Source organism: Abramis brama (assembly GCF_963993115.1).
Source record: "Abramis brama genome assembly, chromosome: 10".
Lineage (NCBI taxonomy): Eukaryota > Metazoa > Chordata > Actinopteri > Cypriniformes > Leuciscidae > Abramis > Abramis brama.
In genome coordinates, this window is record NC_139972.1 from 32,945,052 (window position 1) to 32,965,082 (window position 20,031).

Sequence of the window (20,031 nt, forward strand, 5' to 3'; positions counted from 1 at the left end):
TGAAAGAGAACGACTGAAGGGAGACTGCACAAAAATGTCTGATAAAAGTGAATTTACAAAAAGTGAATCTTCATTCTGCTGGACATTCCTCACAGTAAATAATCTACCCTTTACACACTGGAAGCAGTATCTAAGCAATATCAGCTAAACACGGAAGTACCTCAGGGTTCGGTGCTTGGCCCCTTCCTGTTCTCAAAATATTCACAATACATGCGACCTACACACTTAAAAATAAAAGTTATTTATTGGCATTGATTGTTCAGTGAAGAACCTTTAACATCCAAAGAACCTTTCCAAAGCACAAATGATATTTATATATATTTTGTTTAATGTTGACAAACTAAGAAAAAAAATGGTTCTTAAAAGAACTGTTACTAAAGTTTATTTGGGGAACCCAAAACAGTTTGTTTTTGGAGTGTATTTTCCTATGTTTTATGTATCTGGTGTTCCTACATTGTCTGTATGTATTTCGGCTTGCCTGGATATCTCAGCCAAGAAGAAAGAACTTCACCACCAACTCATTACAGAGTTTCTTTCCTGCTAGTCCAGCAATTCACCACAACATGACTGTCAGCTAGATTTGTCAGCGGTAAAAGCATCCAAGTCAGCCAGGAAACAGCTGAACTTCACAGAGAACATCACAACTACCCAGCAATTCACTATTCTCTCACTGCTGTTTTACCGTGTTTTAGCGTGATTTCTGATCTTCTACTTTTCATGGGAATTGTGCAACAGTAATACTTCTCATCGTCTCTGTAAAAACTAACAGCTTAAATGGTTGCTTTATTTATTTGTATGTGGCATTGGATAAAAAAAAAGTCTGAAAGTAAACATAAAATGCACACATCCACACTGAGCCCTGACCCACACTCACCTCCACACTGTCAGGAGAGATGGCTCCATCAGCAGGGATGTCTGTGCCGTCCTCCTCCTCAAACGTTGCACGCTTGTAGTTAGACATCTGAAAGGGAGAGACAAAGTACGTATAAATGTGTTGAAATATTGCCATGGTTAGCAATGAAGGTCAATTTACAGCAAACATGAAAAAAAAAAAAAGTTCAGATGTGATGTGAACAGCTGCAGACAGGGAAAGTTAAAATTCGCAGTTTTACGAGACCTTCAAAACAACCAGGCACTGGTAGAACATAAAGAAATTTGTGATTTATATGTTGAGATTGTTCACACAGCCACTTTAAACTGTATGTCAATTGAGAAAGATGCAACATGAAATCAAAATTGACCGTTTACTTTATTTATATTTGTTCCAACAGAATCTACAGAACAAAATTTAAAGGCCTTGAGTCTGAAGACAAGAGAGACTGCAAGAGAGTGTGAAATGGCGATGAATGTTGGGTTGGGAGGTATGCCTTGTTTCCTCACCCCCGTCTTGGACATTGGACAGGAATTTATACAAACACACATTTGCACACACACAAACACAACTCCCACTGTTCACAATTGAAGAGGTGACTAATCTACACACAAAGGTCGCACTTTGCTGCATTAGTCTCAGTGTTATAAGCATTACCCTACAGAGAACAGAAACTCTTTTAATTTAATGTGTTTAATGTGTCCTTATTTATGCTGTCTATTGATATCTCACTGCCGGCACTGACAGCCATGTAGACAGCAGACGCATTGGCCTGAAGCAAAAACTCCCACCCAGGTTTCTCTACAAGAGCAGACTAAACAAGACAGCCAGAGGATCTCTCTCACACATTGACATAATGAGGCCAATACCACTACATTTCATATACATATAAAAAATATATTTAATTAATATAAATGTTTTATATTAAATGCTACTGACTAATCCAAACCCTGACCCTTTGTGCATTTCTACAATAACACATTTTGTTTGTTTTATGAATTGCTTGTCAGGGTTCGTTTGTTTGTATCTGGTTTGGTGACAGAGCTCTGACATTCCCAGTTTGTCATGTGTTTGTGTCTAGTCTGGGGTGCGTTTCCCGAAAGCATCGTTAGCCAACTATGGTCGCAAGTTCATCGCAATGTCCATTGAACTCTATTGGTAACGACGGAACTTGCGACCATAGTTGGCCAACGATGCTTTCGGGAAACGCACCCCTGGTTTGTTGTGAGCACATGGCTTGTCTTGTATTCCTTGTGCCATGTGATCTCCTGTCAATTGTCTGGCCCCTCCCATCTTGTTACCTGATTATTGATTAATTTGCCCCACCTGCCTTGTTCGTTACCCTCTTTTGTTTGCTCCCTATTTAGTCTCCCTGTGTTTGCAGTCCTGTGCTGGTTTGTTGTCCATGTTCCCTTGTGTTCCTGTTCCCACCTGAGACCTGTCTCGGTTTCCCCCCCACGGGGAGTTTTATTTATTTAATAAACATCTTTTCCTGCACTTGAGTCCTCGCTCCAATTATCCATCCCGTGACATTGCTTTATCACCTGAAGATGTCCCTGGAGGTTTGGCAAATTTATATAACTTCTGAAGACAAATTTGTCCAGAAAGTCTAGCTAAGTTAACTTAAAACACGGACATTAAACAAAGAGATGTACCCATAGGAAAACTGTATTGCTCAAAGTTTGCTCTTTGGAGACTTAATGGAGTTCTCAGTTAGAAACAATGTGAGGCTGGTGTATTTTTCTCAGGAGGAAAATTTTCCATTCGCTTTCTGTACAGTCTCAATGGTGATACTGGTTTGTATTTTTCATATGGATATCTTTCCTTTTCAGTGACCAATAACAGTTCAGGTATCTAAAGATCAGGGTGAAAATCTTATTCCAAATGAAACATACACAAAACTTACAATAAATGAACACATTTTATGCCGTTTTTACTAAGGAGTCAATATAAAAATAAACGTTTATCTAAGTATATCAGTAGAATTGGAACAGACAAGAGGAAAAAAAAATACAAAAATCTTTCCAAGGCCAACATTATGTAACACACTTTACATACTTTCATCTGCTAAAAGCCTTTGTCTAAAAGGACAGATGATTGTATTGAAGGTTTTGCACACACACACAAACACCAGAGCAAGTAAGACACAAGAAAGCATTTGGAGCCCTTTGCAACATGCTTTAAAGTTCAACCGGAACGCCACACTCAATCATCATGGCTGTTAGTGTCTGAGTTAAATAAATGTTGCATCTTCACAGCCAGATTTGGAGTTTCGGTAAGCTATTCCTCAATGGGCTTTTACAGGAAACCGTAAATGATATTACAAAGACGAAAACACTGACTCATGGACATGGTGATGTGAAACAAATGCATGCACACATGTTAAGCCTACACAAACATGCATCTTAACAACTGCTAATGACTGGCTTGATAGTTTCCCATCATTTTTTTTTGTTGTTGTTCCTCATACGCAGTCAGTTGACACTTCAGTTGTTTGTCATAAGTTCCCATACTGCTTTGCAATGCAATGACCGTGGTTTGGAAGATGGATGTAGTTTTAAGAAGTCATATCCACAAGAATTCCCTCCTGAGGTCTGGGGATGATTCCTGGGTGGCTGGACATGGAAGATTCTTAGGCTACGTCTACATGAATCTGAATCAATTTGAAAACAGTTCATACTAGTGTTTTCAAGAGTTTCCCAAAAGTTTCTCATCAAAACTCAAAAAATATTTTACTGCACATGCGTAAAACATAATAAAATCTCACAGAGATGCTCGCTATTATTCTAACATGATCATTTAATTAGCAGAATATCCCACTACTTACTGGTACGTCCAAGTCGCACTCAATCGCCAATCCATGTATGGTCTAAAACGCAACTGCCCTCATGTTTTGCCACAGGACTGTAATTGCGAGTACATTTTCTGCCATCTTTGCAGTAATGTAATATGAAGATTGTACAAAGTAACATTTATCTTTAGCAACACTGAAGAGTGAAAAGCACATAGCAAACACATGTCAGTATAAGATAACTACAGTATGGGTATACAATATGCGTCAAATGACTAAACATAATGTGGCATCTTCAAAAACACCATCTCAGTGTGAACCAAATTAGTGTGAAGGCCAAAATTAGTGTAGACATAGCCTTAGAGGAAGGAAAAACAATGTTGGACACCTTGGTGTAAAAACTACCCATGCATTCTAGTACTGAAGTTCTTCTTTTAACTCTGACACATTCATGACGTGGAGTCATGTGAAATTCAGTATTTTAGTCTCTAAGGCTATGTTGGGAACAGCATACTACTAACTATATATACAGTATTTTACATTTTATTGGCAAAATGTACAGAACCTACTGTATACACTGCATAGTGTATCCCCCAACAATGCATTGCACTATACTTGACCGTTAATTTCCATTGTGATGAATAATCTAGAACAGGGGACAGTAAATTATGGCATGATAGATAATCACTGGCATGTAAACAACTGCGAGAGAGGAGTTTGTTATACTTTGTTTGCTGCTCTTAGCTTTCATATAAAAGAAATGACCACTATCAATGTTGGAGATTTTCAACTCAGTATACAGAATCCTTCACATTCCACACACAAATCCCAATGACGGTGGTGTGTGAATGTGTGAACTACAACGTTCTGTGGAGTTCAGTAGGGTCACACTGGAAATCTGTTATTCAAAGTCTTACACCGCAATGATGCACCAAAAAACGGAAACGTTTTTCCTTCGTGTTTTTCGCATACAGGCGGCAACATTGGGCAAAACGCTCTCTTGTTCACACGGGTCCGTGAAAACGATGTCACTCTGTGAAGAAACACTACGCGCCTACAGACTGAACAGGTAAAACACATGCGCATAATTCCATTGTTTTTTAAAAACGTTGAATTCTTTTTCAAAAGCTTGCGTTTTGAGGCTCCCAAAACACTGTTGTTGAGTAAATGAACGTTCAAAACTCATAAAAGGTGTTCTGTGTTTAGTTGAAAACGGTGTCATGTAAACAGCCCCTAATTTAAACCTGAAAATATACAAACTTTTACCCCTGGTTTCACAGACAAGGATTAAGCTATTCCCAGACTAAAATGCATGTTTTAGCTGTTTTAACTGAAATCAGCTTGTACTAACATGCACTAACCCTGTCTGTGAAACCAGGCCTTAGGGTTTTGAAAAGACCTGACAATCAGCTTAAGCTGGTTTAAGATATTAAACATCAGGGATATATTATCATCTCTTTCTTGACTCATTATTTAACTGGACAGCCAGAAGTTAAAATTACAGTCAAAATGCAAAATAATCAGAAGAAGACAGCAGGATGTGGCTTTAAAAATGCAAAGTACATGCAGCATATGCAGTACAAAGTGCAGTTTTGCACAGTATGTATTGCATTTTGAACAGAGCCATAATCTTATATAATAACAGATACACAACGTCATTACAGACTCCAACAAGCAACATTATACAGCAGCACAAACAAAACCATTGATGGACTTACCGTTCATCAAAGCAGCATAAGACACACCAGCAATGCAAAAGCAGAAGTGAACTGGTGCCACTGCTGTGGAATGAATGGAATAAACCATCTACTGGAGAATGGGGGGGGAGGAAAGCCAATGTTTTGTTAACATGACCCAGAAAGGGCAAGTCGCTACCGTGGGAGAGGGAAAGCTGCTGGGAATGAGGAACAGATAAACCTCACTTCCGAAAAGGAGACTCCTTTTCTCAGTGAGAAAAAAAGTCACTGAAGTTACATTAAACCGCAGTTGTGGACTGAACCACTGATGGATGTTGTGAGGATATGGGATAATGTGGGATGCTAACCATGTGTAACCAGACGCCAAACATCTGCATTTGTTTTTGATACATTGGCACGAACAGACTTCTTGTTATTGAACAATAAGTTAAAAAGACAGGAAATGTGAAATTGCTCAACACGTCCGACGACTTGAATGCACATCATGTCATAATTATGACTTTTCAAGAGGGCTTAAAAGTGGCATAACTCACATTCTTTAAAGCAGCACTAAAGAACTTTTCCTCTTCGGTCCCCCTACAGGTTGGAAGCGGAATTGTCCATTACCGATGTCGTAAATAATTTCGCCGCCCGCAACCTACCGTCGCACGCACGCTCGCTGTTTATCCAGCACTGGCTTTGGAATGAACGATGTCCACTGACAAGGTAGAGTATGTTGCATGATTTTATGAAAGTATGATGTATTGCGACGTCGGAAACGAAGAAAAACTAAATAATGACTATTGTAACGCTTGATGTAAAGCAAGTCAAATTTGTAGTTTCTTATGTCTCATTCGAACTACAGAAACGCGACCCGGTTTGGCAAACTTGCATAGTGTGGTTATAGCAGATATAGGGCAGCAAAGCGAATCCAGAAGTGCCGTTCACCCTGTTACGACTTGATGAACCACTGATACGATTTTGGAAACATTATTTTAAGGTAAAAAAGTTCTTTAGTGTTGCTTTAACAGAATTCATGTTTTGACAATGACATGCTAAAATCTTGCCAAATATTTATCTTCATCTGTTCCGTCACACTCGTCTAATCATACGGACGATCAGGCAGCTTGCTGCACTTTTATTCTTCTGTAAACCGTCCTCATTCCAGAATCAGCCGGTGTGACTCAATAAGCCTGCTCCTGTTTAGTAAATATTTCTTAAATATTTGTATTGAATATTTCTTTGAAGACACTCATATCTATAACGAATTACCATAAAAGTTTACCAGAAAAGCTATATTTTAATAAAGGTCTAAAAATGTCATGTCTTGCATAAGGTAGTATTTTTCATACACCTTGAATAAATTAATTACGTGTACTTACAGTGAACTTACCCATGAACGTACTGGTAATGTGGGTTCAGGTTGGGTTTAAGTTTAGGTTCAGGGTTAGTACATAGTTATAACCCAGTTATTGTTATTGCTATAAATACATAGTATGTACATGGGGAACAGGACTGTAAAATAATGTGCTACCATAATAAATTATTCATAAATATCTTATCATAAATAAGATTTTGGGGAAGTTGTATCAGATGACATTCTACAATCTGTCCAGAGACTGACCTGGATGATATCATATCCTGTTTTTTCCACCCAAATATTTATAACATTTTTAATCGCATCTGACATAAAAGTTTCTAAATATATGTGTATGTATATATATACAAACTTTTATGTTAGCTGATATTAATCACAATTAATCGCGATTAATCGATTTGACAGCACTAGTTTTAAGGAATTTTGTTATGAGCTTTTATTATTTTTTAACGTTTATATTTAGCTTTATTTTATCGGTTTAGTTTTTAGTTAGTGCTTCAATTCAAACCTTTAATTTATTATCTATATACTTTCTTCTATTTCAGCATTATTTCACTGAACAAAAACATTTTAGTTTTAGTCAACACTCACAAAACTGCGTCGCACAAGTGGTGTATTAAAGTCATGTTTTTTATCAATTGTACAGTTTATGTATTTTTTTTTTATAAATTAACAAATTCAGACAAAACAACAGAGGTGAAAAAAAAAAAAAAAAAAAAGGTGCCTTGTCACGTGTGTATATGTGTGAAAGATACGGTGATGGCTCAAAGGTCAAAGCTCTGTTTAAAGGCCATCATACACTCTCTACTGCCGGATATCTCACTGCTCATCCCATCGCCATGGCAACAAGGCGCCCATCAAGTGAACTATCACTAATTAAATCAATATGTTCTATATCCTTTCACAGGCTGTTTGACTGTATAGAGAACTCTCTAATCAGAAGCCTTTAGCAAGAACAGCTGTGAGGTCATGTCAGGTCACCAGGACTCAAAGAGCGAGAAGCCATTTGTGCATCACGACAAGGAAACACAATGACACACAAACAATAAACAGCAATATGGAGATAATAATAGAGAACACTTACAGTACATGCACATGGAGGTCATGAAACAAGCTATAATTGTTATTTACGAAGGCCTTTTTAAAGCTTTGACGCAATGGAGGAAAAGTGAAGCTCTCTCTACATCAGCCATGATACTTTTAAAGGTGAACATGATATATTATCTAAACATATTCCAGTGTTATGAAACAGAGGCTGGAGTTTATATTCAAGGTCCTTGAATATTTCAATCCGACATCAAAGCTGGTTCGAATTTCACATGTAAAATATACCGTAAATATAAATATAAATATAAATAAATCACATGTAAAAAACAGTCTTTTAGTGAAAATATACCGTAGGGATGAAACAATATAAAAATTCTGACTGATACGATACACCAATAATTTACAAATGATATTAAAAATCAAAAAATTTAATCAATCCATTTTAAATTTATATAATATAAACAATCCAAGTAAATTTAGGCATCACAAGATTATAATGTATGTTATGAAAAAGATATATTTATTTAAATATTTTCTAAAGACTACATTTCACAGTGTAATATAAATAAATATAAAAAATACATTATTAAAAATATATAATATTAAAACAACCAATTACAGACTTACCTTTATAGAAATGTTAATGTTTATCATATCTTAAAGTCACCATGTTATCAAAATGGACAATTCTTATTTTTTATGGAATAATGCAGTAATTATTATAAATTATTTATCCGTGCACATCAAAATTTTTGTTAAAATGGTTGTGCCCTCATAATCTTTAATCAAAATAACTTCCCCTCCCTCTTCTATGATGTGTTTACTGGCGTGAGGGCGGGGCAACCTGTCACTCACATGAGATCCACCAATAGCACACCACTGTCAGGGTTCTGCCCTGGCAGCCTTGTCTGTGTTATCTTTGTTTCATGTCTCTATGTTTGTGTTGTGTGTCAGCACATGGCTTTGTCTTTGTTTGTGTTTGCCATGTGCTGCTCTTGTTCCGCCTCCTTGTTTCCCGTTACCACGCCCCCTTGTTTAGTCCTTGTCTAGTCCTCGTTTGCTTGAATGTTTTCACCTGATCCTCATGTGCTGTTCCCTTTATATTGTGTCTCTTTCCCTCAGGTCTTTGCTGGTTTGTTGTGTGTGTATGTGGTTCTCACAAATATTGTCAGTCAGTGTTAGATTTTTTTTCTCCTTTTTGTTAAATTCTAGTTTTTCTTTGTTACTGTGTTTTTGGTCTAGTTCTAGTCTTTCTTTCTTTGTATTCTATAGTTCTCTCAATCCTTGTTTTTGGTTTCTCTTGACTGGTTTTGGTTCCCTGCAAGGTTGCAGTCTTGTTTTATTTATTTTTGTTTGTAAGTTCCAGTTACTTATTTCTAGAATTAATTTTATTTAACTTATTTTCCCCTTTTGCTAGCTTCAGTTGTTTAGTCTATTTTGTGTTCGCTGATCATAGTTGTCTGTTTTTGTTTCTGTTATCTCTTGTCTCTGAGTCTTGTGTTGATTCCTGCCCTGGTCATCGACTCCCCTGTCCTGGTAAGCCACTCTAGTGCCGGTTACATCTCACCTGACCAGCCTGTTCTCCTGCCCTATTGTCTGGACTGTGTTCCTGCCTGTGTTTTGTCTTTAATAAATATCACTCCCTGCTCATTCTGTGCCTGGGTCCTCCCTTCTCTGAATCGTGACAACCATCCAATCAATTCCCCATGGACAAAAACAAGTCTCACCCTTTATTGTTCTTGTTCAAGAAGCCGTTTGACTCAGATATACATAACAATAGGGAAGAAAATATAATATAGTTTTGAAAATATAGCAATCGAGTTGAGATTTAACCACTTAATATATTAACATACTCATTAGTTTTTTTAAATATAAAATTTCAGTGAGCATTAGATGATGGCAAATCTTTCTAAGGGAATATGACCATGCACAATTAAATACCCAATACACTATGGTCAAAAGTATTGATACACCTGACCATTACAGCAACAGGGACTGTGATGACATTCTAAATACATAGACATTAATATGGGGTTGGCTCCTCCTTTTGCTGAAGCATTACAATTCCCCCCTCACTGGAAGTAAAGGGCCTAGCCCAACCCCTGAAAAACAGCCCCACACCATAATCCCTCCTCCACCAAACTTTACAGTTAGTGCAGGCGGGCAGGTAACGTTCTCGCCCATCAGACTGCCAAACAGAGAAGCGTGATTGGTCACTCCACAGAACACATATCCACTGCTCTGGAGTCCAGTGGTGGCGTGCTTTACACACTCCACCCGACGCTTGGCATTGCACTTGGTTATGTGAGGCTTGCATGCAGCTGCTCGTCCATGGAAACCCAATCCATGAAGCTCCCGCCACGCAGTTTTTGTGCCGATTTTAATGTCAGTGGAAGATTTCAGCGTTGGCGACTTCAGCACTCGGTGACCCCGCTCTGTGACTTTACGTAATCTTTCGCTTGTGAATGAGTTGCTTCAGTTCCAAAAACGCTTTGATTTCCAATAATAAAACTTAATGTTGAGTGTGGAATATCTAGCAGGGATGAAATTTTATGAACTGACTTATTGGAAAGGTGTCAATCTATCACAGTACCACGTCTGAATTCACTGAGCTCTTCAGAACGACCCACAGATGTTGGTGAATGCAGACCGCATGGCTAGGTGCTTGATTTGATACACCTGTGGCGACTGAATTCAGTAAAATTAAGAAGCGTGTCCCAATACTTTCGTCCATAGACTGTATATTTTATGCAAACCAAGGCCAGTGCATGTTAGCCAATCAGAAAATGTTCTGATTGTACGAGATGCAGGAGATGAACTAATCACAACAGACCTCATTTACATATAATATTACTTAAAGAAACAATAGCAAAAAAAAAGGTTGATGTAATTCTAAGAGAAAACAATTGCCCGTATGTGTAAGCTGACAGCCAACAAGAAACCTACGGCGAGATGGAGACTCACTCATGAGAGTGAGATGGAGAAAAAGAGTAGCCTTACGAGGGGAAGGGAGAGGTTTTCCCAAGTTCCAGGAGTGGTGCAGACCTTTCTCTGTGCGGAATGTGATTGTTTGAAGTGGTTTCCTGAGGAGTGTTTTTGAAAGGAAACAGCTCAGTGGGGGGAAGGCTGGCATAGCCCAACCTCTGCCCCCGAGAGCTAGAAATACCCTCACACTCCTGCCCCAAGAAACCCACCCAAGCCAAGCCAAAGCCACCTTGAAGGGAGGGAGCACCAGCTATACAACAAACTCTCTGAACGGTTATTAAGAGACTAACGGGGCCACACACGTTTTAATCAGCCCTAAGAAACCATCCGAAGGAAAGATGAAGTAACAAAGCCTGCTTTGAACAGCCAGCATGGGCATTACTCGATCCAAGTGAGAAGAATACAGAAGAAGGGTGAACAGAAAGGGTGGGAAACGGCTCAAGTCCGAGAGCCAGGCCATCATCGGTCTGCAGTCGTCCAAATGAAGGTGCTCAGACATTCTGTCGCCAGCAGACGTGGGTGAGGTCCAAGAACAAATAATCACATTCACATACATAATTACACACACAATCTACATTGTCTGACTTGCTAAAATATGAGTGCACTCGCAGACGAATGATGACTACAAATATTGTTCATGCAAAAATAGGGCTGCGTGATTTGGGAGGGAATCTAATTGTGATTTTTCTTATTAATTTTTTTTTTTTAATTGTTTGTACAGCTACACAATTTGGCAAAGATTTTGTGATTATATATCAACATGGCTATAAAATAATAATAATAATGTATTACTATTATTATTACTAAATAAAAATATAAAAAATACTAAAATAAAAACAAAACAAGAAATAGTACTATTAAAATGTTTCACTGTAAACAATTAAAACAAATTATGTAGACATTTGTATTTATTTATTTTTATTTATTTATTTTACATTACAGCTATAAATATTACTTTTCTTTTTATTATGACTGAAAAAATTATATATATATATATATATAAAACAATGTTTGGTAAGGTTTAAGCTTAAAACATGAAAAAAAACAACAACAACTATTTTCTTATGGTCTCAGTTCTACAAAAAATATTCTCCTACTGACTACACTACTGACTTTTTTAGAGGAAGTGAGTGGCACTTTCCAGTTTAATCAGGGCTTTGAGGTGTGACGCACACTCACACACATAGACACAATCTGTAAAATCTTAACAGCAAATGTCAGGGCCTAAGTGACCTTGCCTGATCATTTGAGGAAGTGCAATTCCTCGCAGGGTGTGGATTACACAAACAAAACACACTTACGCACGGAAAAACATTGCCTCGCTGACAGTGGATATTGAGCAGCTGGGAAAGCTCTGATAAATTGGATGACACCAGATCTGTAATTAGGCCAGTGCTCTACAGAGAAGTGAACTCACAGCAGGGCTGCTCGATTAAGGCAAAAATCATAATCACCATTATATTTGGTCAATATTGTAATCACGATTATTTAACATTATTATTGATCAGCGATATGATCAAAGTCTTATTTCATGATTTGAGTAATTTTAAATATCGGTGAAATTTTCACAATTATCGATACTAGAAAAAAACGAATACTAGGTTAACTAATGTAAGAAAAAGTAAACAGTCAGCAATACAATAAGAACAAAGAAACTAATTACAAACAAAACGGACAACAGAACAAAATACGAATTAAATCATCATTTGGGAGGGAATCTAATTGTGATTTTTCTTATTAAAAAATGTATAAAAATTCCCTCCCAAATTCTGTGTCATAGCACAGAATCTGCATTGCTCAAGGTCACTAATGATATATTATTATCGTTGGACTCAGGATCACATGTTGTTCTAGTTTTATTAGATCTAAGCGCTGCCTTCGATACGATTGACCATGAGATTCTTCTCAACCGCCTGGAGTGTTGGATTGGTGTCCAGGGTACAGCCCTTCAGTGGTTTGCCTCATATTTAAAAGACAGGACAGTTACTTCTCTTCCACATTGGCCCCTTTAGTTTGTGGTGTTCCTCAGGGGTCCATTTTGGGACCGTTGCTGTTCTCTCTGTATATGCTTCCTCTAAGCTCTATTTTTTTATAAAGTAAAAAAAGTATGGTATTGCATACCACTGTTATGCCGATGATCTCCAGTTTTATCTTCCTGTGAGCTTAGATAAAACCTGCTCGCTGGACAGAGTACAGGAATGTTACAGTGAGATTAAACTTTGGCTTTCTAGCAACTTTCTCCAATTAAATGAGAGTAAAACTGAGGTTTTGATTGTAGGTTCTCCCATCTCACCTACCTTTCCTGATCATTTAAGTTCCTTGTCCATAAAGATTGAAGATCATGTAAAGAGTTTAGGGGTAATTATGGACTCATCGCTAAATTTTAAGAAACAGATTGGTGCCGTTGTTAAAGGTAGCTTTTTTAACCTGAGATCAATTGCTAAAGTAAAGCATTTTCTATCCAGTAAGGATTTGGAAATCGTGGTTCACTCTTTTATCTCATCAAAGATTGATTATTGTAATTCTCTATATATCGGTCTCCCCCAGACTATGGTAGTCCGCTTACAGTTAGTGCAAAATGCAGCAGCAAGGCTTTTAATGGGGGTGAGAAAGAGAGACCATATTACCCCTGTACTGCAATCCTTACATTGGCTTCCTGTTAAATTCAGGATTGATTTTAAAGGTGGGGTATGTAATTCTCTTTTTTGGCCATTTTTTCAAAATCACTTAAAATCCTATTCCTAACCCACTTACAGCCACTGAGTTAGAAGCACTGAAATAAAAATTAAGCAATTTAATCATCTGTGGAACGGGCAGGACTCGAAAAACTCCAGCCAATCATTTCCAAGACCACCTAGAATCATTGGACAGTAAGTGCGTCAATCAAACGGTCGTGCCATACCCCCCTCCCCCATCCATGTCCATGTTCTTTGAATGGGTGGAGTCAAAGGAAAGAAGGTAGGACCATTTGAGTTGTGTATTTTCAAAATCTGCCGGCCGTTTTGCAAATCACATACCCCACCTTTAAAGTTCTCTTGTTTGTCTACAAGGCCCTCTCAGGCCTTGCCCCCCAGTATATCAGTGATCTTGTTATTCCCTACCCTCCTTCTAGAGTTCTCAGGTCCTCTGACCAACGGCTTTTAAAGGTCCCTCGTTCTGTGGTAGGTCCCAAACTGAGGTCAGCTCCATCAATTGCCACTTTTAAGTCTTATTTAAAAACTTATTTATTTTCTTTAGCTTTTGAATACGTTATGTTTGCTTTGTTATATGATTTTAATGTTTTCATTTTTGTAAAGCACTTTGGGGTAACGTCTGTTGTTTGAAAATGTGCTATATATAAATAAAGTTGCTTGCTTGCTTGCTAAATAAACAGTGTTTTAAGTTTTAGAGTGGTATTCAGATTTAATAATCAAATGTAAAATAACACTGCTTATGTGGCAAGTAGCCATGTAATAAGTGGGATAATGTACATCTGTTGTTTGATCATCATTAATGACAGACTGCAGCAGATTTATTAGGCTGTTGTCACTTTCAAATCTAATGTTACACACAAAGTCCATTTGCTTTTCCGCATTCGACTCTGATTCGGAGTGCACACAGAGAAAGCCACCCGGGGAACAGTGTCTCTTTCGCAGCTTAATGGGCTTTTTTAACACTGTTTAATATCAAACACATCCCGCAGTTTAGCAACAGTACAACACTCACTTATTTGGCTGATATGAATGTTAAGCTAAGGCTTTTATGGAGGAACGAAAGCACACTGCTGTGAAGGAAAGGAAGGTGCACTGGACGGCACAATAATAATTTTTATCTCGATTATCTTGTTTTCATAATCGTTGGAAGCCAAAATCGAAATCGAAAATGAATTACGATTAATTGCACGGCCCTAACTCACAGACATCATCGAATCAAGTGCCTTTTTGCTCTTGAGTTCTTCATGCTTCTTCAGGCTATTTGCACTATTTGCACCTCAAGGTATTGTAGCATATGCGCATTTTTCCCACTTTTCTAATATCTTCTTAACTATTATTTAAAATTAACGCCTCTCCTAGCTGATGCGCAAGGGGAAAAGAGAGAAGAATGAGTTCGGAAAATGGTGGATTCAAACTCAGGACAGTCACGCTTTACGCCCCACGCCACTGATCCTTTTATCAGATTTCTTTTGTAACTTTGTCTCAATCAGATAATGGTGAACAGGGTTAATGAACATAGCCTCTGCCAACAAGGTTTTGCACTGAGTGTAAATAAAGACTCCCTTCATTCCGCTCATTAAAAGTATTGTGTTTCGAAGATTAACGAAAATCGTTTGGAATAATGTGAGGGTGAGTAATTAATGACAAAATTTAAATTTTTGGGTGAACTATGCCATTAAGTATCCCTATGCCTGATTTCTGTGCCACTAATGATACCAAGTACAATCAAACACACACACACAAATATTTTTCCATCCCAAAATATGGATAATGCCTGTCTGTGCAAAACTCTCCACCACTTGTGTGTTGTAGGTGGTTGTTAATGTGTTTCTAAGTGGTTTTTGGTGTGTTTCTACATGGTTGTTTTTACATTGTTCTAAATGAATCAGCTCAAAAGTTAAATCTAATCAATCTGATAAATTTATTTTCAGCTATGCTCTGTCAAAAGTCATAAATCAACTGGTGTGGGGTGACCAGAGAAGAACAGTGCTTCATCTTTAAAGTGGGAATATTCTCACCGATATGTTTGCTTCTGCTTCATCTTTTTATATAACTTTAAGATGTGATGATTCACTTATTATTATCTCATGTAAAACAATTACATATGGCTCTATGTATGAAATGACCTGTTTGAATTCTTAAGAAATACTAGAAACAAAACCTTTCAACTCCTTGGCCGATCAACAGATTGTCCCGCCCCAAACTCACACCACTGGACTGCTAAAAAACAGAAATATGTTGTTGTTTTTAAAAAAAGTTTTTCAGGAAGTCAACCTACCAATGGCTTACAGTCGCTACACATTACACCTTCCTTATTGTAACGTAATTCTAATAAATGCTACAAATCTAATAGAGCGAATACGAGTGGGTGAGAGGGCAAAACAAGGGTGAGAGAGCAAACGAGAGAGAGAGAGAGAGAGAGAGAGAGAGAGAGACTGCTGGCCCGAGCTCTCAGTGGTGACACGAAACGGAAGTCAGGGTTCAGCAATCTCCTTTTCCTCTTTTCTTCAATTCATGACCTCTCTCCACACTCCGACAGCGAGACCCGCTCAATAACTCACACATGTACACAAACAACCACAACACACACACACACCTGTTAATGCAGACTGAGCAAACCACTAATTATCTCTTAGACATATCCTCAGACATGTTACTGTATCCAAACAGTGACTGTTTTTGCTCGGCAAGACAGATCAACATCTTTTGTGGTTCTTGACACAAAGTTCCTGTGAAACATTCCTAAACATTACCATTGACTACAGCTACAATCAGAGGGAAATTTTTGGATGAAATGATTGTTGTTCAAGCCACTAGCCCAAGCCAGTGAAAGAAAGAAAGAAAAACAACGAAAAATATGTATATCTTTGCCACGAATTAAAAATTAATTCCCATGTCAGCACATTTTACTCTTTTGTTCCCTCGTTTTAAGTTAATCGTGCATATGATATGATAATTCAGTCTCTTGTTTTACTAAATCATGGCCATGTTGTAATAATTTGTTCCCTTTAATCAAAAGTTTAATCAAAACAAGGGAACGAATTAGTACAACGTGACCATGATTTACTAAAATGAGAAAATAAAAGTAAATTAAGAATTTGTTTTCTCATTTGAGTAAATCATGGCCACGATATACATACATATATATATACACACACCATATATATGTCATGTGCAGAGCAAAGTATAACTTTTTACTTGTTGGTTACACCACTTGACATTTTAGCATCTTTACAACTGAAAACTGTGACAGATATAACATTTCTAAGAACTTGACAGCTCTCTCATTTAGATTTTCTTTTAAACTAAGTTTTTCTTCTGGCTCATTGACCCAGAAGCTATTTAGACTGAGCATATATTGATGTACATGCTGTGCACCAAATGTAAATAGCCCAAAAAAAAAAGGCATCTTGTTTGAATATAGTGCAAATGGCGATAAACGCAATTCACACAAAGTTCAAATAAGCTATTTGTTCTAAGTGTAAATTGTCTGAGCAAAAGTGGGCAGAAACACTGCCATAAACATAATGAAACAGCCTGTATTAAACACATATAGCTTTAGTTGTGCATATATTCTCACCAGCTCTGTTAAGTCAGCAACGGCTGCGCCCCGGACAGCAGGAAAACAAAACAATAAATCAATCCCTCATTCAACACGGCGCATCATACAGAACCGAGAACAAGCACTGTAACGTACCTCACACGCCACAAACACAAGAAAGACACTGCCTTCCCCCTCTCATTTCCTTTTCTCGTCTCTCTCTGGTGGTGGCCTCCGTCACAGAGAGACCATAAACAGCGAGCAGAGCGCTTTCAGACAGGGGCGGGAGGGAAGAATGAACGCACAGACAAACAACACATGAGTTTGAAAATCACAGTCAGGAGGGTCTGTGAGGGTAGGAGGGGGTTTGAGACATAAAAAAGTGGATGAGAGAGAATCAACAGGGGAGTTCTCTGAAGGGAGGAAGATAGTGGGAAAAGTAAAGTGCTATGAAAAATGCCTGGGGCGGCTGCTTGTTTCATTCCATATTATGACAAAATAGAGTAAAGTTCCTTATAAATGAATGTAGAAAGTGAAAGAGAATAGGAGCTTTGGCCTAATGTTGCACATGCACCTTGAGCCCTGGTGCTCCTATGGGAAAAATACGTTTGAATCTTGCTCACAACATTAACATTAACGTATTCTGCCAGGCAACAATTTGAAGCCCCTAAATTGGAGCTTCAAGGGAGAGGGGACGAGGTGATGTTAAAAACCTCCAAAAAGATGGGAGGTAAAATTTCTTTTTTGTGTTACCCCGAGAAACTTTGCATTCACTCTCAGAACTTTTGTGATGGAAATAATATGAGACGGGAGGAACAACTATATTTTAGTAATGTTGTCGAGGAACACAATAGTTTTGCCACAGAATGCAAATGTTTTACTAGCGAATGCAAAGTTTCTCGGGAAACACAATAGTTCTGCCTAAGAACACACGTTTTGCGAGAAAACAACATTTTTTGCGAGTGAACACAATGCTCTTGTGAGAGAAGTCAGCATAAAATGAAAATTCGCTATTTTGAAAATGCATGTTGTAGATATTTTTGTGTCTATTTTTTCTTTTTTTTTTACTTTGTAATGTTTTTCAATGTTTATCAATTGGTGAAAAGGACAGTTCTCTGACGTATGACAAATTTAGCCCACTCCACATTTTAATGCAACGCCTACATCTCAAAATTCACTCAGCAACCGATGAATAAAACTAAAGATATTTTGAAGAACATGGGTAACTAAACAGTTGATGGACCCCATTGACCTCCATAGTTTGAAAAAAAAATATACTATGGAAGTCAATGGGGTCCATCAACTGTTTGGTTACTGACGTTCTCCACAATAACTTCTTTTGTGTTCAGCAGAAGAAAGAAATCCATACAGGTTTGAATCAACTTGAGGGTGAGTAAATGATGACAGAATTTTCATTTTTGGGTGAACTATCCCTTTAATGTAATGATGTTTGCCCACTAAAATGCCCCAAAATAGGGATAGTTTAGCCAAAAACGAAATTGTTGCAATAATTTATTCACAATTTAAGCCATGGTGCTTATGTAGGCAATTCAAATTAAAATCATGCTTGCAAAAATATTCATCCCCCAAGTCAAAAAGTCTGATTGTTTAGAAAAGAAACAAGCCACATGGTTTGCGGTATCATTCATGTATATTTCAAACCTGTATGATTTTCTTTTTAAAGTTGAACACAAAATGATATATGTGACCCTGGACCACAAAACCAGTCACATGGGGCATTTTTCTCAAATTGAGATTTATACATCATCTTAAAGCTGAATAAATAAGCTTCCCATTGATGCATGCCCGAGATACAACTATTTGAAAATCTGGAATCTGAGGGTGCAAAAAAAATCTAAACATTGAGAAAATCGCCTTTAAAGTTGTCCATTTATGTGTGCGATTGTGCTGCATTCACTCACAAAAATAAATGTTTTATATATTTACTGTAGGAAATTTACTAAATATCTTCATGGAACATGATCCTAATGATTTTTGGCATAAAAAAAAAATCTATAATTTTGACCCGCACGATGTATTGTTGGCTATTGCCACAAATATACCCGTGCGACTTATGACTGGTTTTGTGATCCAGAGTCACATATTTTGCAGAACGTTCATTTTGCCCTTTTCTATACAATCCAAATGGTTGGAGACTATTAGCTATCAAGCTCCTAAAAGGTAAAAATAACACCATAAAAGCATTGGAAAATTAATGACTTATGACAGAATTTTAATTTGGGCTGAACTCTTCTTTTAAAAGAGTGAGAAAAAAGGAAATAACAGCTAAAATAGCATGGACTCCACCATCTCGCAGTTTATACAGTAACATACATTTACATCAAGCTATTTAGAGTATCCACAGAGTTCGAGGCATTCCCCGTAAAAACAAACCGCAACCCTTCCTTTCCTATGTACACATTCGCTCCACAGTAACTCCCATTCAAAATCAGCCCACCACCCCCTATTCCCACAGTCCTCTGACCGCTCATTCATAGGGACTTCATTCAGGCTGACCGCTCAGAGTGTGCTAACACTTCTGCACCGTTAGAGGGGGCTTCCATTGTGGCCGGTTAAAGGGTACAAGGACAGAGAGTCGTACTGTTGTGGTACAAAAGGCCATTCTGTTCTGTGCCGGCAGCCCAACATGCCCTGAAGTAGTTAGACACTTGAGCGCACTTCACACGAGCCCCCCTTCCACTGTAAACCAATACGCACAATGTATGTAGACCTGCTGATAGCAGCTTTTTTAATGAAATATTGTTTTTGACAATCAAGTCAAAGTGAAATGCCATCTGCAACTTATTTAACAGGACTAACAGGAATGTCAAATGTCGAAGAAAGCAGGGCTGGATTTAATTTTATCTGCAAGGAATTTATTAGATCATAATAGTGGGTGTTTTATAATAGAACGGAGGCCGGTTGTTTGAAGGGAGGAGTCGATAAGTAAGCGAGATTGGTGACATCAGTTGTATCACAGGCAGAACAAGTTATTAGGCAAACAAACATTTTTGTAATACCATGCACTGGGGAATCATTAACAAAAATC

The 20,031-nt window shown here is 37.8% G+C and overlaps 1 protein-coding gene across 4 annotated transcripts in view; it reads right to left on the reverse strand.

Annotated features, from left to right (window-relative positions):
* Nucleotides 1–20,031, reverse strand: part of ece2b (endothelin converting enzyme 2b) — a 70,390-nt gene that overhangs the window by 39,866 nt on the left and 10,493 nt on the right. Inside the window, exons 1-2 of one of the 4 annotated variants that reach the window (XM_084126098.1) lie at nt 17,139–17,333; nt 875–961 (exon numbers count right to left, since the gene is read on the reverse strand). In XM_084126098.1, the coding sequence (XP_083982224.1) occupies nt 875–961 (87 nt within the window). In that variant the 5' untranslated portion in view covers nt 17,139–17,333. Of the gene's footprint in view, nt 1–874; nt 962–5,380; nt 5,425–17,021; nt 17,334–20,031 lie in introns of those variants that run through there. The other 3 variants (XM_084126097.1, XM_084126099.1, XM_084126096.1) reach the window with 3 other exon arrangements.